General features: G+C 45.2%; 1 protein-coding gene across 1 annotated transcript in view; it reads left to right on the top strand.

The window, feature by feature from the left end:
• LOC144108572 (uncharacterized) overlaps positions 1 to 15,262 on the top strand; it is a 55,523-nt gene extending 40,261 nt beyond the window's left edge. Inside the window, exons 8-10 of the mRNA XM_077641774.1 lie at positions 5,325 to 5,466; positions 6,025 to 6,294; positions 14,923 to 15,262. Of these exons, the coding sequence (XP_077497900.1) occupies positions 5,325 to 5,466; positions 6,025 to 6,294; positions 14,923 to 15,065 (555 nt within the window). The 3' untranslated portion in view covers positions 15,066 to 15,262. The remainder of the gene's footprint in view (positions 1 to 5,324; positions 5,467 to 6,024; positions 6,295 to 14,922) is intronic.
• Positions 15,263 to 21,522: the final 6,260 nt, after the last annotated feature.

Below are 21,522 nucleotides of genomic sequence, written 5' to 3'. Positions count from 1 at the left end.
TAGGATAGCACTGTCTTTCCCGTACGCGCTGAGTTACGGACTCGCACATAACTTCCCACCCGGAACATCGGAACCTTTGCAGCTCTCCTTTCGTCAGTATAAGTCTTCATCGAAGTCTGCTTTTCCCGAACACGGACACACAGCCGGCGCATAGCCAAGACAGGCTGTTGGAAGAACTTCCTCGAAGGTATGCCCACAATGTCGAGGCGGGATCTGGGCTGGCGGCGATGAAGTAACACAGCTGGCGAGACTCCTGTAGTAGCGTGCTTGGTTGCCCAGTACATGGCCAAATGCTCCACTATAGTTGATTGGATGCATTGGAATTCCAAGGCAGAAAGTTGAATGAAGTTCTTGAGGCTTCTATTAAAGCTGTTTACTAAGCCATTAGCTTGGGGGTAATACACCGAGGAGACAAAATGTTTGATGCCCCTCTCCTTCAGGAAATTTTCTAACACTTGTGACTTAAACTGGGGTCCATTGTCCGAAACAAGTTCTTCCCGGTAGCCCTCACGACTGAAGACACGACACAGAAAGTCAATGACGACTTCAGACGTCACTGTATTGGTGAAGTAAGCTCCTGGCCACTTGGAATGATAATCTATGAGAGTTATTATGAAATTCGGGCTGGCCTGCTGCACGTTCAAGGGACCTACTATGTCCATAGCCACCTTTTGCCGTGGCAGCACCGGAAGCGCAACAGGCAGCAGGGGTGCATTAACCGGTTTTGCAGACTTGTCAGCGGCTTGGCAAACATGGCAGCTTTTCACTGCATGCTCCACCTTCTTGTATATTCTTGGTCACCAGAATTTCACCTTTGCTTCGTTCTCGTTTTGCCGGGGTGCGTGTCATGTGCGAACAACACTAACACGGATGTCAAGTTTGCGGGCACAACAATCCTCTCCTCTCTAAAGACAATGTTGTCTATTACCGAGAACTCCTCCTTCACGTCATAGTAGGGCATTAGCTCTGTGCCTAACAGCTTTTTGGCAGGCCATCCTGATGCAATATATTCAGACACAGTCTGTACGTTACCATCCTCCGCAGTAGCTGTTTGGAGTTGTTCTTTGGTGGAACAAGACAGTACCGCAGACACCACTTCTTCGTCCAACTCCGGCTCAGCTGCAGAGGTGTCTGCTAACCTCGACAAGGCATCAGCAACTACATTAATTATCACTTCCCTTGTGGTATCGATGTCAAAGTTGTAGTACAGAAGTCTGGCAGACCATCTTTCAATCCGTAGCGGCCTCCTACCAGAACCTCTTGAAGACAGCAGTGTCACCAACGCCTGATGATCAGTTAGGAGAAGAAACCGTCGGCCCCACAAGTAAACATGCCAATGTTCACAGGCAAAGAGACATGCGAGAGCCTCTTTTTCTCCCGCGGAGTGCTTGCGCTCAGCAGCTGTCAATGATCGAGATGCGAAGACTACAGTTCGCTGCTCGTTCCCGGCCTGCTGCTGCAGCACAGCTCCGAGCCCTATGTTGGATTCATCAGTAGACACGACCACTGGCAACTCTGGATCAAACATGTGGATGACACTGCATGACGATAAGGCTGCTCTGAGTGCATCAAAGCTATTCTGCGCTGCTTCGTCCCAGACGAATGCTTGCTCTTTGCGCAAGAGTTTTCTGATTGGCTCCACCACGTCCGAATAATGTGGCGCGAAACGAGAATAGTAACCCGCGAGTCTCAAGAACGATCGTAACGCTGACTCATCTTTTGGCACCACCACCCGAGTGACTGCGTCCACCTTCGAATCCATAGGTGCAATGCCCTCACTGCTGACTTCATGTCCCAAAAAGGATATCTTGTCGACATCAAAAACACATTTCTCGTTCAATGTGAGGCCTGCGTTAGAGATCCATCTCAGAACTTCTCGCAAATTTTCGTCATGCTAGCGAGCAGTCTTGCCCCAGACAATGACGTCATCGATGTAATAAAGTACCCCTTGGCACTCCTTAAGTATAGCTGACATCAACTTCTAAAAAGCTGCAGGTGCAGATGCAAGGCCAAAGCACGCTCTCCTAAACCTGAATAAGCATTCGTGCGTTACAAATGTTGTGAGCTCACGGCTCTCACTTGTCAGTTCCAGCTGATGGTACGCAGCTTTCAAATCTAGTTTCGAAAATCCGGTTGCACCTACCAGCTGATGCAGCAGTTCATCTGTGTGGGGGAGGGGGAACCCATACACTATGATGGCCTGGTTCACCTCTTGTAGGCAACACAAAGGCGTATAGTCCCATTAGGTTTGTGCACAACGAATATAGCAGACACCCATTCGGATGCATCCACTCGTTCTACAATGCCTGACAGTTCCAGTCGGTGCAACTCAGCAGACACATGTTCACGCAGGGCAAGCGGCAATCTTCGTTGCTTGGCAGCTACAGGCTTCACCGAAGGACGAACATTTACTTGGTGCATGAAACATTTGGCCAGGCCAAGTTCACCGGAGAACAGGTTTGAAAACTCACCACGCAGGCGGGCTGGCAGCAGCGAAGATTGCGACTCCGTTCATAGACAGGGCAGTGTATCCCTTTCAATGCAAAGTTGGAGATTCTGTATGGCATCAAGTCCCAGCAGCGACGTACCACGTTCCACGACGTGAAAAAGAACGGGAACACAAACCTGCTTGCATGCTGCATTTGCCAGAAAGCAACCCTTCTCCGCAATCCGTTGCTTCGAGTAGTCCACCAGCCTCAATTTTGCATCCGTGAGTGGACAGCCGGAGAAGTGATCTTTAAAACTCAGCAGGGAGAGAGAAGACCCAGTGTCGATGAGGAGGCTCAGTGTAATAATATTCACATTAACGCCGATTTAAATACCTTTCCAGCGCATGCCTTAAAAACTAAGGTTGAGAAAGGAGATTGCATTCGTCGCTTCCGACGTGGTCTTACTTTCCCGGTTGACCGCAGACGTATAGTTGCCTCTTGACCGGCATACAGATGCAAAGTGCCCGACTTTGTCGCAGTTGCGACATCTAGCCTTGTTTGCTCGGCATTCTCTTGCACTGGCGCGACGTATGGTAGACCTGCAACGGTAGCACGCCGAAAAGTCACTAGTGCTCCCACGTGCCGGCTTGTCAACTATTCTCTGCACGACCGAATCAGCTGACAGCTCCTTTAGTTCATAGCATGTCTGTTCGATGTGTTTGCCAAGGTCCACAGCTCGGCTCAGCGTAAGGCTTGTTCGTTCAAAGAATACACGCTCACGTATTTGTTGCGATGTTGCCCCTTGAAGTAGCTGATCTCGTACGGCCTTCTCGATTTGGTCACCGAAGTCATAGCTTGCGGCGAGCTCACGTAGTGCAGCGGCATACGCTTCGAAGGGCTCACCGGCAGTTGACGACGCTTCCGAAAGCAATGTCGCTCCATCAGTTCGTTGACGCTTGTAGCGAAATGCTTGTCAAGCAGCGCAAGTGCCTCGTCTAAAACATCGGTGTCGGGCTCGGTCTTGACATTCACGTTGATGAGCTCCAACGCGATAAGTGGTACCAAACTCTAATAAATTTGCTGCCCCTCCAAGCCCAGTTCAACCAGTAGGATAGCTTTTCTGCGTCGATGCGTGAGGTCATAACCACCAATTGCCTCTAAGTAGTTAAGGAACGCAAGCTTCCACTGTTTCCATGGCACTGATGCAGGAGCCGGCGTAGCGAGAAACGGTGGCGGCGGCGGGTTGCTATTGAACAAGGCAGCCATGGCTTACCGACGTAGAGCGAAACGCAGGCGTCAACAAAACAGGGCGACAATGGCAGCGCTATGAGGCCTAACTTGCCGTTGCAAAGTCGCGAGCGACGGAGAATGCTGGAGCGGACGACGCTGTTCGAGCTCGCATCCTCGAGGTTGACTAAGCTTCGGGGCGATGCTGGCAGGCGTGTGCCGTACACAGTTTTACCTCGTCGCCATTTTATGGTGTATCGCAGCAAGAAGGAAAAGGGCGCGAAAATAGGAGAAGATAACGGGCAGGGAGCCCAACCTCCGGTAACGGCGAACAAAACGAAAGAGAGCGTTTATTTTAGGTAAGCGGCTTATATATCCTCCGCTAGGGGGGGGGGGGGGGGCAATGTTGTTTGCCCAGAATGAGTTCCAACAGGTTGCCAACACGCAAAACGGGAAAAGCTATACCTGAGGACCCCACACCAACGATGCCGAATCAATTCAGTATAAAGCAGCCTTCGCATTCGTTATTGACGGTCTTCAGTTTCCCAATATAATCTCGCTGCATATAGCGAATGTTATAAATTTGAGGCAATTTTAAGTGACGGTACAACTATAAAAGGAGCTTTATGACGCGCACCATTTCAGAATTGATATAATAAGCAATTTTGCAGTGTACAAATGACAAGTGTTTTAGCCTCTCTTCTGCAGGTCTGGCTCTAAGTGTATTAAAGCCAAGATAAGATTTCTGTTAGACTGTCGCTTTGTTTAATTTTCTTGCAAATAATCTTTTCAACTTTTTCTAGGTTGTCAACGCTTTTCTTGATGAAAAGATCTCATAGGCACAAAGCGCACTCCTGAAAACATTACCAACACATAATGTGCCGCACATCTGACATGAAAATGGGCTTTTTAGAACCCAAGAGGGCTTTTCAGGGGACTACATGATGCTTACACTTTAAGGAAGGGAAACAGCGCAAAAGCACTACAAGGCGCATTTTCCTATTCGGGCATAGGTTTGTATTGTCGTTAGCAAACTTTTCCGGGATCTGCGATGCGTTGCGGAGTGAAGCAAAACTGCATTGCTACACCATCTGCTGTGACAGAAGCGCCGTCAAGGCTCATAGCACACCTGGTGTTGCACTACCGTGAGAGCACCGGGTACAGGAACGTACGTCCTCAAGATAGTTAGGGCGTACATCCCTGCAGCCTGCTTTGTGGCAAACGGACCACCTGCCCTCCGGAACTAGCCAAGTGTGTACTGTACACTTGGCTGGCCTTTGCCCAGGTATTTATGCAAAGGCCTTTGGAATGAAGGCGTTCATGGTAAATGTCTTCGTGGTGAAGGCCCTTAGGTAGAAGGCCTTTATGTTAAAGGTCTTTAGGTCAAATACCATTAGCACGTAAGGACCTTAAGTGCCCACCGTATCTAGTGCTACTGCACAATATTGCGTAAATAGCCGTGCTAAGTCGAGTGATAGTTTTCTGTTCAATGCCAGAAATTCATGATGGCGAAAAATTCCAGGAGCTGCATCTTCGATTGCACCTAAAATTTTGTCGACATGTGTTTTCTTCGGAAAAATGGAAATATTTTTTTTATTTACCCCTCTTAGATTCTTTAATCGACGGTGTATGACTGTTCTGACATTTAAATAGTAATTTTTTCCTTAGGTGGTGGATGAGTCAACCCGAAAACCTTTGGGACCATATGAGCTAGGTGAAATTTGTGTGAAGAGTCCAGGTGGTTTCAAAGGCTACTTAAATAACCCTAAGGCCACGGCTGCCACGTACGAGAACGACTTCGTTCGCACCGGTGAGGCCTCCCTTTCTATCTTTTTTGTCTTTCATTTCGCGTACCCAATCACACAAGAGACTAAAAGAGCCAATAACAGCTACAGTCCCTTTCAGCACAGGAGTCAACCAAAGGCAGGTAATTCATTCCTTATGAACATTGTGATCTAATAAGTGTAATGCTACTCTAATCAGGAAGTTCAGAAAAAAAACAGCAAAGGAGGCATTTGCGTACGGAGAGCACGGCCTCACCTTCGCGAAGTATTTCATTATTGTGTTCTATATCAGACCACTCGCAGCTTACAGTGGCGTTATGTTTGAACTGCTGCATTTCAGTTGCTATAAGGCCATAAATAGAATAATATTGAACATGACTGGTTAACAAGAGCTGCAAGGAAGGCGCAGTGTTCTGGCGTAGTGCTGTAGGTATTTAGAGTGCTAGCAGGACTTACTGGACAGGGTCTTACGCAGTATGGGTATTGTATTTAATAACGACGAAGCTGGAAACGTGCCAACATTGTGAACAGAAATGACAGGACCTGGCTTCGAAACCTGCCGTACCTGCTACTCTCTTTTGCAGGCGATGTGGGCCACTACTCCCCCGACGGGCGCATCTTCGTGTGTGGCCGCTTGAAGGAGCTGATCAAGTGCATGGACCAACAAGTGGCCCCTGCTGAGCTTGAAGAGCTATTGGCCGCCGACCCAGGAGTACTCCACGCGGTTGTCGCTGGAGTGCCGCACCCGCAGTTTGGCGAGGCCGCCAGGGCATTCGTTTTGCCACGGAAACGCCTCCTGCCAGGAAGTGCCGAGGAAAAGATGGAGGCCCAGAGGCTGCAGGACCTCGTTGCCGGTAAGGATTGTTTCCAAGATGGCCGATGTCACCGTGGCGGCAGACCAATCACTCGAGAGCATGCTTCCCATGTGTGAAGTATACCCGCAAAAGATCGGCTGTGAATTCCGACATGAACACGTATGTTTGGTTTGGTTTAGCGTGATTTAACGTCCCAAAGCGACTCAGGCTATGAGAGACGCCGTAGTGAAGGGCTCCAGAAATTTCGACCACCTGGTGTTTTTAACGAGCACTTACATCGCGCAGTACACGGAACTTTAGAATTTCGCTTTGGACGAGGGACGCACATTTTGGGATGACATTTTTTTTCTTTTCAATAATGTGTTGGGCAATGGTAGAGATGAGTCACGACGTGGAATTCACCTAAGGCCGCTGAGTAATATGCGACCTAATTTTTTCTCTCCTATCGTTTGAATTTCGGTTTCTAAAGGGAAATGAGAGTTGTGACGTATAGGCGCTTTCAGGTCCTATGAGGCATACAAAAAACTGCCATGTAATCTTCGTTTATTTATTTGTTATTATTCCAACCCTTCAGCATGCTTGAGTAACAGTGTGTGTGAAGTAAAACGAGAGAAGCCAGGACTGTATTGGAGTTTTTGTATGCCTCAAGTGACCTGAACACGTACTGTGGGCATAAGCCGTTTTTTGGCAGATTAAATCGAGAATGCATTAGAAAAAAAAGTACCGTTTTAAATTATTTAGCACTATTTAGAGCAATCCGCATGGCTTTCTGCGCTTTCTAATGAGATGCGCATGATTCTAAACACAAGACCCGATATTAAAATTTGGCGTCGCTACTCCTGCAGTCCGTAATAAAATGAGAACTAATGAGGAGTAAATAATAAATATGGCCACAACTAGAACACTGCCACATTATTCCAGGAAGTAGATATTAAACTATGCCAACCATTCCGATAACGAGAGTATTGAGAGAATTTTTTTGCGTGCATTTAAATTTTAATACTGAGAGAGCGTTTCTACATACACTAAATTGCTAGGGATTGAAATTAATGCTCTGTAATTTAGTTACTTTTTATGGCATGCTGCACTTTCTCAACAACAACAACTGAGCCAGCTATTTGATTCTCTCGCATTTAATGAAAAACTCCATATACAATAGTAACCTGCCTGCCGCTTATTCAGAAATAAATCAACAGGCTCTCATTTGCCGTTAACAATTTAACTGAAGCTTCCCTTCGCAACCCATGTCATACCTCAAACATCAAACTATATGACACTTGCCCGTTACATCTGCGAATACCTTCACCATCGACATTGACTGCGACCGATAGATTTTATGAGTATTTGACATTCTACAAAAGTGCTGGCTACTTCATCAATCATTCCCAAAACCATCCCTACCTACGGTTCAACCATCCCCAGTCACACGACCTCAGGGCTGGACGTGGAAACGCGGCTTATTCGCGTGATATATAGCACTCCTTTTTGAAAAACAATATGGTGGTGTACACTGAGACTGCTATCTCGAAAACTAAACATTTTGACAGATTCGCCTGTCTGGTTGGGTTTGAAGACTTATAATAAAATGCACAACTCGAACCAAAAATTTTAACTTTAATCCAACGTTTCGAAGCCAACTCGGCTCCTTCATCAGGGGTGACTGAGGGCAGTAGCTAAGCGTCTTTAAGTATGGAGTGGAGGAAGACGGGTGGTCAAAGGAACGACGGATGTGACGCGAAAGGCGCGGAGGAGGGGGACTGGGGTTTAGGCTGTTAGTCACGCTGGCGCACTGAAGGGAGCTGGTGACCCGACTTTTTTTCTTTGAGTTGAAGAGAGAAGTCCCTGGGCATATACTGAGGGCAGGTTTCCTTTTGTGCGATTGATATTGTTCGGGGTGGTTTGGATATGCCAGGATTCCAGAAGGAGCCTTTTGTGGTAATTTGTTTCGGTTCCGAGGATGCAGGTTTCTTCGAAGTTGATTCAATGGTCGGAGTGTTCGGCATGTTCGGCTACTGGATTGCGTTCTCTTGCGAATTTGCGGACGTCCTTTTTATGTTGCCGAATTCTTTCTTTGAAATTTTTGCTTTCGCAGATGTAGCTTGCGTCGCCTTTCGGCGCATGGAATTTTGTAGACAATGCCTTGGGCTCTTTCTCTCGGCGGCCGGTCTTTGGGAAAAGGTGGGCAAAGCGCAACAGTGTTTGTGGGCTTGTGCGCAACCTGGAGACCCGATTTTTTCAGGATTCGAGCGATGGTCTCGTTGGCACCTCCGACATGAGCTAAAGTGACGCATTTTGGGGGTGGCGTTGGTCTGTGTGCGTTGATTTCGTGACGAATGTTGTGTTTTTGACGTCGAATGGTTTTTTTTAATAAAGTCTTTTGGGTAGCCGTTCATGATGAGTTCTTTGAATATCGTGCGTTGTTCTTTTCTTCTGTCAAGTTCTGTGCTGCAGTGTGTCTCCAGGTCTCCAGGTTGCGCACAAGCACGCAAACACTGTTGCGCTTCGCCCACCTGTTCCCAGAGACCGGCCGCCGAGAGAAAGAGCCCAAGGCATTGTCTACAAAATGCCATGCGCCGACTGCGACGCAAGCTACATCGGCGGAAAATAAAAATTTCAAAGAAAGAATTCGGCAACATAAAAACAATGTCCGCAAATTCGCAAGAGAACGCAATCCATTAGCCGAACATTCCGAGGACTCCGACCATAGAATCAACTTCGAAGTAACCTGCATCCTCGGAACCGAAACAAATTACCACAAAAGGCTCCTTCTGGAATCCTGGCATATCCAAACCACCCCGAACAATATCAACCGCATAAAAGGAAATCTGCCCCCAGTATATGCCCAGGGACATCGCTCTTCAACTCAACGAAAAGAAGTCGGGGCACCACCACCCTGCAGTGCGCCAGCGTGACTAACAGCCTAAACCCCCCTCCTCCTCCTCCACGCCTTTGGCGTCACAGCTGTCGTTCCTTTGACCACCCCCCTCTCCTCCCCTTCATACTTAAAGACGCTTAGCTACTGCCCTAAAACCCCTGTCACACGGATACTGTAAAGGTACTTTGAACTAATGCTCCATTACTCTAAGGACGAACGCGCGCTGCCACACGGTTGCGCCAAAGGACACCTAGCCCAAAGGAGCTTCGAAAGAAGGCAGCTCGAGTTCGTCCTTTTAAGCTTCAAGGGCGTACTCTCTCTCCCAGCGAGTTAACAGCATAAATAAATTGAGAAAAGAAACGTTCAATTTTCATTTTATATAGTCGCGTCATAAGATTAGTGGTGTTTTAAATTATAAGATCATTTGTTTTGTGGCAGTCTCACCACGCCATACTCTCGTTCCAGATGTACGAGCGTCACGGTAGCCACGGTAAATATGCCGCCATGTCGGCCATGTTGTTTGTTGCTGTAACATAATACGGTTATAAAACTAATTTACGAAAACAATATGACATTTCTGTATTTACATGTGCAGTGAGGTTTGCAATTTTAATAACGCTTTTCACCGATGAGGGAGCTAAAAACTTATTGCTAAGGTCGCTCCGCGACCGTGTAGCACGGACGAACTCCCTTGAAGTAGTGCTCCTTTGGGAGCGTAAAGGAGCATTAGTTCAAAGTGCCTTTAGAGTGCCTGTGTGACAGGGGTATAAGTCACCCATGATGAAGGAGCCGAGTCGGCTTCGAAACGTTGGGTTCAAGTTAAAATTTTTGGTTGGAGTTGTGCAGTTTATTATAAGTCTTCAAACCCAACCAGACAGGCAAATATGTCAAAATGTTTAGCTTTCAATCTATCCGTGCAGACTTCGGGCTAGAAGCTATGCAGCTTGCCAAGAAGTATATCAAGACCATGCAAGGCATCTCGGTGTTCAAGACACACCTGGAATTCGCCAAGAAATTCAAGGAAACCAAGGTTGTACCCCAGAGCCTACGACTACGACGCCTGGTCCCCGCACCGGAAGGACGAAGCATCATCAACAAGGCAGAACAGCACCTAGTGACGGCACGAATACATGAGTGCCGTAGCGTGATTAGGAAGAAAGAAATCGACGCCTTCTTCGCCCACCAACAACTCGAGCACAAGATACCCAACCTAGTGATGTCTATCGAGGCATTTGCCAAAGAAACCGCATCATCAGAAGCCGACAAACACCGCACAAAGCAAACAGAGAAGTTGTCTACACTTCAACGCCGGCCCGAAAAACCCCCACCGGACCATTCTGACCTGGTCACCAACTTCTCCTCCAGGAAGCTCACAACCGCCGAAACGTCAGTCCTAGCCAACGGACACAAATTCAACCTCCAGGTGAACAGACGCCCTCTTCCAGCAATCATATCTGCGCTTGAAGTCGGTATCCGGCAACTGGAACCTGGTGTACGAGAAGAGGTCAGGCTCAAAACAATAGGTGTACTTAATTCAGTGCAAGCACACAGAAAATAATCAAACCTCACACCGGATGAAAGGCAAGCCCTGAAATACCTCAAGACAGACACCAACATAGTGATCCTCCCAGCGGACAAGGGCCACACAACAGTCGTTCTGGACAGACGGGACTATGAAGAGAAAATATCCAACTTAATCAGCAGTCAAGAGTATGAAAAATTGAAGAAGGACCCCAAAACCACTACTCAAGAATGGCTAAACAAAACATTGAAAGAAGTATTCCAAGAACACCCCACCTTCCGAAACCTCTACCTTCAGTTATTGAGCACCTACGGATCGCCTCCAGCATTCTACGGCCTGTCCAAAGTCCACAAAACGGGATCCCTTTACGCCCGATTGTCGACTTCTGGTGTTCCCCTCTTCGCTCGTTGTCAGAATACCTTCACAAACTCCTATCCCCAATCGCAGGAAAAATATCGACCCATATCCGTCATTCCAGTCACTTCATCGAACTGGTGTCCCTAGCCACCCTTGAGGCCGACGAATGCCTTGTCTTTTTCGATGTGCTATCCCTTTTCACAAACATCCCCGTGAAGCTTGCGGTGACCGCTACCCGAGAAGCCCTACAACGCGACGACACACTAAGCGCACGAACCCCGCTGAGTGTAAATGACGTGTGCCGCCTCCTGGAGTTGTGCATATCACACACATACTTCTCGTCAAACGGGGAATTTTACCGACAAGTGAAAGGAACACCAATGGGAGCATCCATCTCTGTCGTCATGGCCAATTTAACCATGGGACACATCGAACAACGAGCCCTAAACTCATTCCACCCGAAACCAAAGATTTTCCTCAGGTATGTCGACGACTGCTTCGCCGTCATCAAAAGATCTGAGACTCAAAATTTCCTTCGTCGTTTACATTTCGTAGAACCTGACATTCAGTTCACGCTAGAGGTGGAACAAGAAAACTCCCTGCCGTTTTTGGACGTCCTCGTGTCCCGAAACCACAATACCCTTCAATTCTTCGTATACCGCAAACCAACCCACTCAGGCCGGTGTCTCAACCTCTCTTCAAACCACCCGACAGTCCATAAAGCATCAGTGGTGAAGACCCTGTTCAGAAGAGTTGAGACACACTGCAGCACAGAACTTGACAGAAAAAAAGAACAACGCACGATATTCAAAGAACTCATCATGAACGGCTACCCAAAAGACTTTATTCAAAAAACCATTCGACATCAAAAACACAAAATTCGTCACCAAATCAACACACAAAGACCAACGCCACCACCAAAATACGTCACTTTAACTTATGTCGGAGGTGTCAGCGAGACCGTCGCCCAAATCCTGAAAAAATCGGGTCTTCAGGTAGCGCATAAGCCCACAAACACTGTTGCGCTTTTCCTACCTGTTCCCAAAAACAGGCCGCCGAGAGAAAGAGCCCAAGACATTGTCTACAAAATTCCATACGCCGACTGCGACGCAAGCTACATCGGCGGAAAATAAAAATTTAAAAGAAAGAATTCGGCAACATAAAAACTACGTCCTCAAATTCGCAAGAGAACGCAATCCAGTAGCCGAACATTCCGAGGACTCCGACCATAGAATCAAGTTCGAAGAAACCTGCATCCTCGGAACCGAAACAAATTACCACAAAAGGCTCCTTCTGGAATCCTGGCATATCAAAACTACCCCGAACGATATCAACCGCATAAAAGGAAATCTGCCCCCAGTATATGCCCAGGGACATCGCTCTTCAACTCAACGAGAAAATGTCGGGTCACCACCTCCCTGCAGTGCGCCAGCGTGACTAACAGCCTAAACCTTCCTCCCCGTCCTCCCCTCCATTCTTAAAGACGCTTAGCTACTGCCCTCAGTCACCCCTGATGAAGGAGCCGAGTCGGCTTCGAAACGTTGGGTTAAAGTTAAAATTTTTGGTTGGAGTTGTGAAGTTTATTATAAGGCTGCTATCTCGGACGCACATGGACTGGGCGCGGCGGCAGATGCCATCTACAGCCCCACAACCTTCTCAGCTACACAATTCTGGCCCGTACAGTGAATCTGCTACAGCTAAGATTCTGGAAATTTCCTCTCCGTGCACAACCTAATCTGATTCCGTCTGTTGCGAACTCCACTGAGTTCTCTTTCTTAGCACTGGGTATCTCGACGTTTTCCCGGCACTAAGACCTCCATTTATTGCATTGCGGGCTTCCTTTAAAAATTGCATCGTATCTAAGTTGAAACTTGTGACGCATACAGCAAAAAGGACTGCGTGATTATCATTTGAATGTCAATTGTGGTATAGCCTAGGCTCTAGGATCCAGTCGGCACCGCCTTGATGTATCCCAGATGCCAGGCTTGAAAAAATCCCATAGGACAGTCCACTAAAGGATCCCGCCTGGAAAAATTATTTCGCGGAAAGCAGTTTACTTCCGAAATAGGCCATTAATCAGAAGAACTGTATTTTATTTTCAGTGTTTTCTAACGCTTCAGAACTCCATTCTGCAGAAATGAACAGTCTGTGTCGTTATAGTGCGTCAATCTTGATTATCTATACTGGCCTACTTCAATTTGACGTCAGCGTCCTCTTAAGCAACTTGAGTGGGTCAGAATTTTTGGCACATTTTTGCTTTCTTCGCTCACGGCACAGTTCGGGAGTCTGTAGCGCCACCTCACGTGCCAGCCCGCACTGGACGATAAAGTGGGAAGTGTTTCTAGTTGACATCCATGTCTGCCTCGCAGCGCTGACCGTCAGCTGGCCGCCGCTTTTTTTTTGCCAAGCGTCCTCGGGCCTCCATCAATAAATGTAGATTATCTTCCTCAAGTTCACTGATAAATGAGACTGTTACTGCGCTTTTCCTTAACTCAAAATCCGTTTTTTGCCATGTTGGTCACAAAACGCCCATTCCGCGTATGCATCTTTCGACTCACAAGCGTCGCTCCCAGCGGTGTGTTATGCAGAAGTGCCATAAATGCCATTTTCATCCATATACCTGCACACTCAACATTTCCTCTGCATATTCACTACACTGGTAACGTGTACTTTGAGCTATACGCATTAAGGGGACGTGGTACGCAAAAAAATCGATACTGCTTTTCTTTATTTTCTGATAGAACATTCTATTCTGCATCTTTTCCAGTATCGCTTTAAGAGCATTAGCTCTTGCGCATCACGTTCCAAGATTTCGCGGGGTCTGCTACCACCCTGAGATCACAGCGTCATCTGTGGCAGCAACTACTTATCACGTTTTGAGATTTCGTGGGGTCTGCTGCCACCCTGAGATCACAGCGCGATCTGTGGCAGCAACTAAAAACAGCACATCTGGCATTGAGACTTGTAGCGCCATGTACAATAGCATTAGAGAAACAACCACCTTCCGTGTGCCAATGCTGACATCACGGTAAAATATGGTGGATAGAGGTGGAACTATGGGAGTATGATGTCAGGGGATGAAATGGCGGCATAGTTTCGATTTCTCGATTCCAGGATGGCGGCTATTAAAATTGCTTGTTAAACGATTGACAGAAAACGCAGTGATGAACTGGATAAAGGCTGTGCATATCGTGCCTATGGAAAAAATAGAGCAGGAAATTTTTCCATAGCCAAGAGCATGGTAATTAAATTATTTTTTACTTGAAGCTCATTTATATCACAAGATGTTTCGTTGTGATGGCATCATTATCTTAAAAATGGTTCATATCAGAAGGCCAAGTGCTGATGTCTACTTTGTGTGAGCATTTGGGGACATACTAACCCAAAATTCCGCCATAGACAGAAAAGCGCTAAAAGTGGCCTTAAATGTAGAGGCTTAAGTGGAGAGAAAAAAAACATTCACAAGATATTGCTTTCGCAGTGTTACAATTCTAGTTTAGTCCAAAGAGCAAAAAACGGCAATAAAAATGACGTAATCTCTGTTGGTTGTTGAAGAAAGTACTTAATAGTCCCAAAAAATGCATGGGAAAGAGAGGGCTTACCCTGTCCCCTTAAAAATTCTCGTCTCTTGGCACGCGTTAACATTGTGTTTGCAGAAAAGCGCTAAAAGTGGCCTTAAATGTAGAGGCTTAAGTGGAGAGAAAAAAAACATTCACAAGATATTGCTTTCGCAGTGTTACAATTCTAGTTTAGTCCAAAGAGCAAAAAACGGCAATAAAAATGACGTAATCTCTGTTGGTTGTTGAAGTACTTAATAGTCCCAAAAAATGCATGGGAAAGAGAGGGCTTACCCTGTCCCCTTAAAAATTCTCGTCTCTTGGCACGCGTTAACATTGTGTTTGCTGTATTCCAGGTAATCTAGCTGCCCACAAGCACTTGCACGGCGGTGTGGAGTTCCTGGAGAGTGTCCCTCAGAACTCAGCTGGCAAAGACCTTCGCACCAGTCTGAAAGAGATGTACATTCAGAAGCACTGCAAAGACTCCACGACAGAATAAGTGATTTGAAGAGAAGAATAATTCACGAGCACAGATTTTCTGTTCTTCACAGGTTGATACCAGGATTTCACTCTCTTCAGTGCGTGGCCGGATTTGTTATATCTCTCAGTTTTTTTTAATGGGCTCTGTTTTGTCGCGTCTTTACTTTCGGTTAATTTTTGTCACTTCGTGTTACTCGCTGTTTTCAATAAATAATATTTTGCTACACCGATCCCATGTTATTTTAATGGCCACTTCCTTGTCTACTGCCACTCCGGAACTATACGCTGAATGATCAGCGACTTGTAGAGCTCTGCACCCCGGAAGTATTCTCAAGGCCTCATTCGCAGACCTGGATTAGATACTGGGAGATTTTAGAGGACGGCCATTAGAATCAAGTGAAATTTTGAACATAAGGTGTTGTCATATGGCCGCCTCTGAATGTTAACTTATGTAGGTTGCGTCACAAAAAAAAAATTCCTGCTTCTCTGTCACTAAGTTGCCTCTTTGGTCGAGAGACGTCATGACACCTTGTGAAGCATCACAGCCTGTCCACCGTGGCAGGTGGAAATCTGCGTCAGTACTGCGTCAGCACTCCGTCAGGGGCTGTTAAAAGGCAATGCGAAGAACAGCGAATGTTACCTGACAAGTATACAAAGTCAAAATTGCCTTCATGAAGAATGATTAATCGCTGTGAGAAGCGCTGAATTTTTTCCGCGTACCGCTAGGTAATGAAAAGAGCGCTGAGTTTAACTCAAAATTGCTGACTACTCTGGTACAGTAACAGCTCTTCAGGCACCATTTTCTCTACCTACGGCCTTTAATTACACCAGCGTGCAAAGTGCTTATTGTGATTTGAGAAAGTGGCCTAAGCATAAAACTATACCCTATCACCATTTTCCATACTGTTTGAGAATAATGTGACCTGGCTTCGATTTCAGGCCAGTAGGTGGCGAGGATGCGGGGACCAGACATGCTCCTATCACGAATATTGAGGAGCAAATAATACTGTTTCACCTTTAAGTGCTAATAAAAAAAAACCTTATAACGAGAGCCTGCAAGTGTATGGTGAAATGTAGTATTGTCTACAATGTGCGTATCAATCACGCGAAATAAACATCGTTCTGCTCATTAAAAATAAGGCAACAAATGTCCACCTATGCCCAGACGTGCAGCCTCACAGTTCATATGAAAGCCGAACTTCCACTCTTCAGAAGAATTCTTACTAGTTAGCTGATCGCGTAAATCATTTTGAAGACTGAATTATGTTTGAGCTCCTCTGTGCCTATGTAAAAAATGTTTATTGTCTTTTGAATCGACTGTGCCAAAGTGTAACGAAGGTGTAGAATGCCATCGTCTCTATCCTCCTGTTGCAACCAGACCGCAGTCGATTTGCTTCCTTGGCAGCGAAGATTACGTACAGCAGCTCATATTTCATCTTGAGGGAAGCCCTTCTAGAGAATTTACATATTAACTTTATTGCTGCCATCGCTTTCGCAGTTATTTTTCCGTGAGGATGATTGAACGTGCACCATCGAGGAACAACCTTGTATGCTGCTTCTGGTGGATGGGGGGGGGGGGTGTTGGTAATGGGCCAGATAATATTAATTATGGGCGTTCATCCACAGCAATGGCTGTGCACACAGGTCGATGTGCTTGGCAGATATTTGATCGCGCTCTGATTTTGGAAGTGAGAGAGGTTGCGCTACAATTTAACGAGAACTTTCCAGCTGCCATTTAACCACGGCACGTTAGTTTATAGTAAATATTAACTTCACATCTACGACCAAGTTACGGACCTACCGTGAGCTGCAAAAAATTCCGAGATTTGAGTACACATAAGCATACAAACACATGAAAAACAAGTTACCAACTATAACCTGCGCTGTCACCCTTGAATTATTGCACTGTGTTTTCATATACTTTAAGGAAGTATTCAAGCAAGGACATTTTACAACGCAAGGCAAAGTTTTCGCCCAAGATTAAGTAATTGCAAAGATAAGCAAAGAATTTAACGAAAAAAAATCATAAAGACAGTCAGGGAACATTCAGTACAATAACAAAGAATAAGCTAAGAACTATTGTTTATTCTAATTAAAAAACGGCCAAGCACGAAATATAAATTTTATCAAGGCAATTCAACTGTTAGATGCAAGAAGGAAAAACTTTACGAAGAAATAATACTGAAAACTAAATTTATTTCTCAAGAATACTTAGAAGTTCTTGAACACGTGGTCATTTTGAACAGATGTTTCCAATGCAGAAAGGCGACTCCACTCGGTAGTTTGCGTGCCCTAAATTATTAGGAGTCAATTCAGTGTTAGTTCAGGAGATTGTAATGCCGACATTGTAAAATTCATGAATAGAAGGTTTAGGTTTAAGTTTATGGGTGCTTTAACGTCCCAAAGCGACTCAGGCTGGAGGGATGCCGTAGCGAAGGGTTCCGGAAAGTTCGACCACCTGGGATTCTTTAACATGCACTGACATCGCACAGTACATGGGCCTCTAGAATTTCGCCTATATCGAGCTTGGACCACCGCAGCTGGAATTGAACCCGCGTCTTTCAGATCAGTAGCCGAGCGCCATAACCAATGAGCAACCGCTGCGATCATGAATAGAAGAATACAAGACGTGGAAGATAGAGAACTTAACAGCGTACATTTGGGTTGATAAATTTTTTAAGAGAAATGGAAAGCCTCAAAGTCATTGGAGTAGAAGATAAAATCGGAAGACTAAGATTAGACTTCTTTAAACTGTGCCGACTGCTTAGTAATACTTAAAGTGCATGTAAAGAACCAAAACGTTTTGAACCATTTCTAATTAGTGGAAGAGAAAATGGTGCTTACGTGTCCCATACAGAGACTCTGTACTCGTGTTTGGAGCGATATTTACTTATTTATATCAAGATACTATCAATCATACCAAAGATGTTTAGAGAAGTGGGTTAGAAGGGTATGCGTACATTGTGATAAAGGCATTCCCTTAAGTATACAAAAGGGTAGCTAAAATATATCTAAAGATTATAGACCTATGTTATCAGCATTGATACGGCAGAATGAAATGCACAATCAACTTATCTGAGTTCCATCTGATGCACAGCAAAAACAAAAAGAATGACAAGCACGTGATATTAGAAATGATAACATCTTCCACAGTTTCACTTCATCATATGAATATAAAAATGATAACATGACACCTACAAGTAACGACCTGTGAATGTTTCGTACGGTTCTGTACCAACTCAGGTACCGCGACAGCTGTCCATTCTTCGACATTGGAGGGTTTTTATGTGGCGTGTAGTCTAACCTAGAGAGTGTTCACAGGCGCTACCCTACTGGTACGTCGTGTGTTACCGCGTGTGTCTCATGGAAGTAAACGGGAGGATGGTTACCAGGGCTTATACCTGCCGGCTACCTGTTTTTCGTTGGCCGTAGACAACGTTTGGTGCTCTTGACACACGAAAGAGTGAGTATAGAAGCGTAAGATTTGCGTTTCAGTGCCATTGCTTGTAACATGCATGGTTAAAATTTCAGTGTGCCTGTAGAGCAGCAGTGTTATCCATAATTTTTTCGCATGCTTCCGCGCACTGGAATAGGCTTCCCAAGAGCATTGGTGAAAGTAAAACGTGTTCAGAGTTTCTGCCTTTTTTGTCACGCAGTCTGCTGTAGATTAATATCATCCCGTTTACTTCATGTCTTTTGGCCGGCATTGCGCTTCATGCGATAGTGTATCCTGTTTATTTCTGTGTTGTAATTTTGCAGCGCAGTACACTAAAGACCGTTTGCCGTCGAGATGACTTATTGATGTTACGTATTTTGTTTTTTTTGTTGCTTTTCCCAGCTGTGCTTAGCGGTTTTAAGTTTTTGTCACATGGTCATTTTCCTTCAATTGTCCCCCCTACCTGCAATTATGCCCTTGTGGTGCTGCAGGTATTTAAATGAATAAATAAATATATAAATAAATGTATAAATAACTTTGAAAGAAGACGAAAGCGTGTATAACATTACTTGTCGTTAGAATCAAGAAGGCTCAGCACAGCATAGTCTCCACAGTGTTTTGATGTTAATGGGAACTTGACTGTATTATTTGTTAGCACGTTCTATTCCCTTGTTGCATTTCTCACCAAAATTTATTTTGTGCTAAATGCTTATACCCTTTTTGGGCTACTTATTTATTAAGGTGAGAAGTACCAATTTATGTGACCTTAAAAGACAGGAAAAGAAACTTAAAAGACAAGCCGCGTAAATTTATTAGCCGTGGAAATGCAAGCTTAAATACTAACTTGCCAGGGAGGCTTTCAATTTAGTATTTATATCATAAAATTGGCAATAGTTAGCGTAGACTCCTTCAACTGCAGTGAATAGTCCATTTGTCTAAGCGAACAGAAAGATGATATACTGAACGCAGAACTATGAAGAGGTTTTTTAAACGAGATTTATTGCCTCAAGGCCACTAATTTTAAAGAAAATAGTGAACGCATCATAATTTCAATGATGCAGAGAAAGCTTCATTTGTTATATGTGACATTTGCTTACGTAATTTGGATCTCAAGAAATAAAATGCCCACAATTTTTCAAATTACTCTCCACATTTATTCCTCCAAAGACAAATTGGTGTTTTTTTGTTTAATTTAATGAGTTTTAAAGTTTCAACGTGACTCACCTTATGCGGGAGGCAGTGGTATAGTTCCCGGAATAATGCCGACCACCTGGGGTCTTAAACTTGGGCTGATAGCGTACAGTAAAATGGTGTCCAGCATTTCGCGGCCGGATCAAACCCTCGTCTTTTGTGCTTTCTTGTTGCGATAGCTACCTTACAGTAGCATTTAGAGCCTCCCGCGTGGCGGCGCCGTGGCGGTGGCGGCACCGCCATCCCGTGCCGCCATGCCGTGGCTGCACCGCCACGCTGTCACGTCGTTGGTCACGTGGTGCGGAGCAGCTGCCAGCGGCGCTGTGCCGTGGCTGATCACGCGGTTCGCCACGTGGTTGGTCACGTTACAGCTGTGCGCATGCGCCGTGTAAAGTGGAACGAAGAGGAAGAAGGAACGCCCGGCTAAACCAGCACCAAGCTTTTGTCTTTGATATAGATGCCGTTTGCTCTAAATTATTTGCCATCTGCAAGCTGGCACCAATGTTGTAAAGAATACTGGCAAGCATTTGGTAGTAGGATGTTTTTGCGATGTTTTTATTTATGTAAAACTAATGCAATAAGCAGGAAAGTCAAATTTGGCACCTCTGTTATTTGCTTTACGTTTTATATTCATTTTTTGCGTGATGCTTGCTCTAATCGGAAGCGATCACGTATGATACGGACGCGCACACCGTCTGAAAGATGAGGAACAAACACAAAGTTAATGTTGTTTGAGGGCGTGTTGATGATGCTGCCCTTTTAGGAACTAACAACTGCACGCAAATTGAGCAACATTATTTACATACAATAGAAATACGTCTTATTTCATTTGTTTTTGCAAGCCACTGTGTGGAAGAAGCAGACGTGCCCTGAGGTGCCCGTAAGAAAAATCATACACAGAGCATTGCCTGTGATGGTCGACCGATGCGTGTCAATAAAAAATGGTTTTATCCTGTTCTTAATGGCAATATTTCATAGAAAGGAAAGCATATTATAAAGCAATGTTGGTGAGAAGCACGATCACAATTTTAAACACGTCGAGAAAAATTTTACCTAATAGAACGCTGTCGCTAGCCTTCACTACTGAAGAGGAGACCGATATAGCCTTTTTGAAACCATGTCGGATAACTTTTAATTGTGTTACGTCGTCCGAGTATATTAAGAATGTACTTCAGGACGATGTTCGTAGACTTTGTAAGCAGTGCTAAAGCGAAAATTTGGGCGATAGTTTGTGGCAACCGGATGATTTACTGAGAGGCATGGCATCAGACATTTTGTGGTCATACGATATCCGATATGTGGGAAAGACTTTTTAAAATCGTTTGGATGAGTGGCTGACCATTCATCGTTACGCTTGAGCAAGGTTTCAAGGCGGTCGGGAGGCCCCTTTCTAATATTTATAAATTTAATGTTCTGAGCTCAAAATACTTTCTTGTGATTCACTTTTGTTTAGCAGTATTCCTAAGTCTTCGACGAAGGTTTAAATTCAGTATGACGAGCGAACACTGATTTGAAGTAGAGAAAGAAGGTATTGCTCAACTTAAATTATGTCATCTTTGCCATGCCACTCGACAACAACAAGTGGTCTTCTGGGACGATCTGATGTGTTTATACTGTTTTGCGTTCAAACTGGTAAGGTATTGAAAGAGGTGAAATATTCCTGGCTACTGGCAATTCAAAGAAGTCTAGTAAGCTGGCGTCTTCACCATTTATCCAAAATACACCTCGCGGTATGCATTGCACAAGGCATCCCAATCTGCAAAATCAAAGAGTAAGATTTATCATATACATGAACTCACATAACAGTTGTTACTTCATAGGAAACAGCACCGTCAGGAATGATGTCAGT

This window comes from Amblyomma americanum, chromosome 10 (genome assembly GCF_052857255.1).
Source record: "Amblyomma americanum isolate KBUSLIRL-KWMA chromosome 10, ASM5285725v1, whole genome shotgun sequence".
Lineage (NCBI taxonomy): Eukaryota > Metazoa > Arthropoda > Arachnida > Ixodida > Ixodidae > Amblyomma > Amblyomma americanum.
The sequence above is the reverse complement of the archived record's forward strand: the minus strand, read 5'-3'. Positions and strand labels throughout refer to the sequence as shown.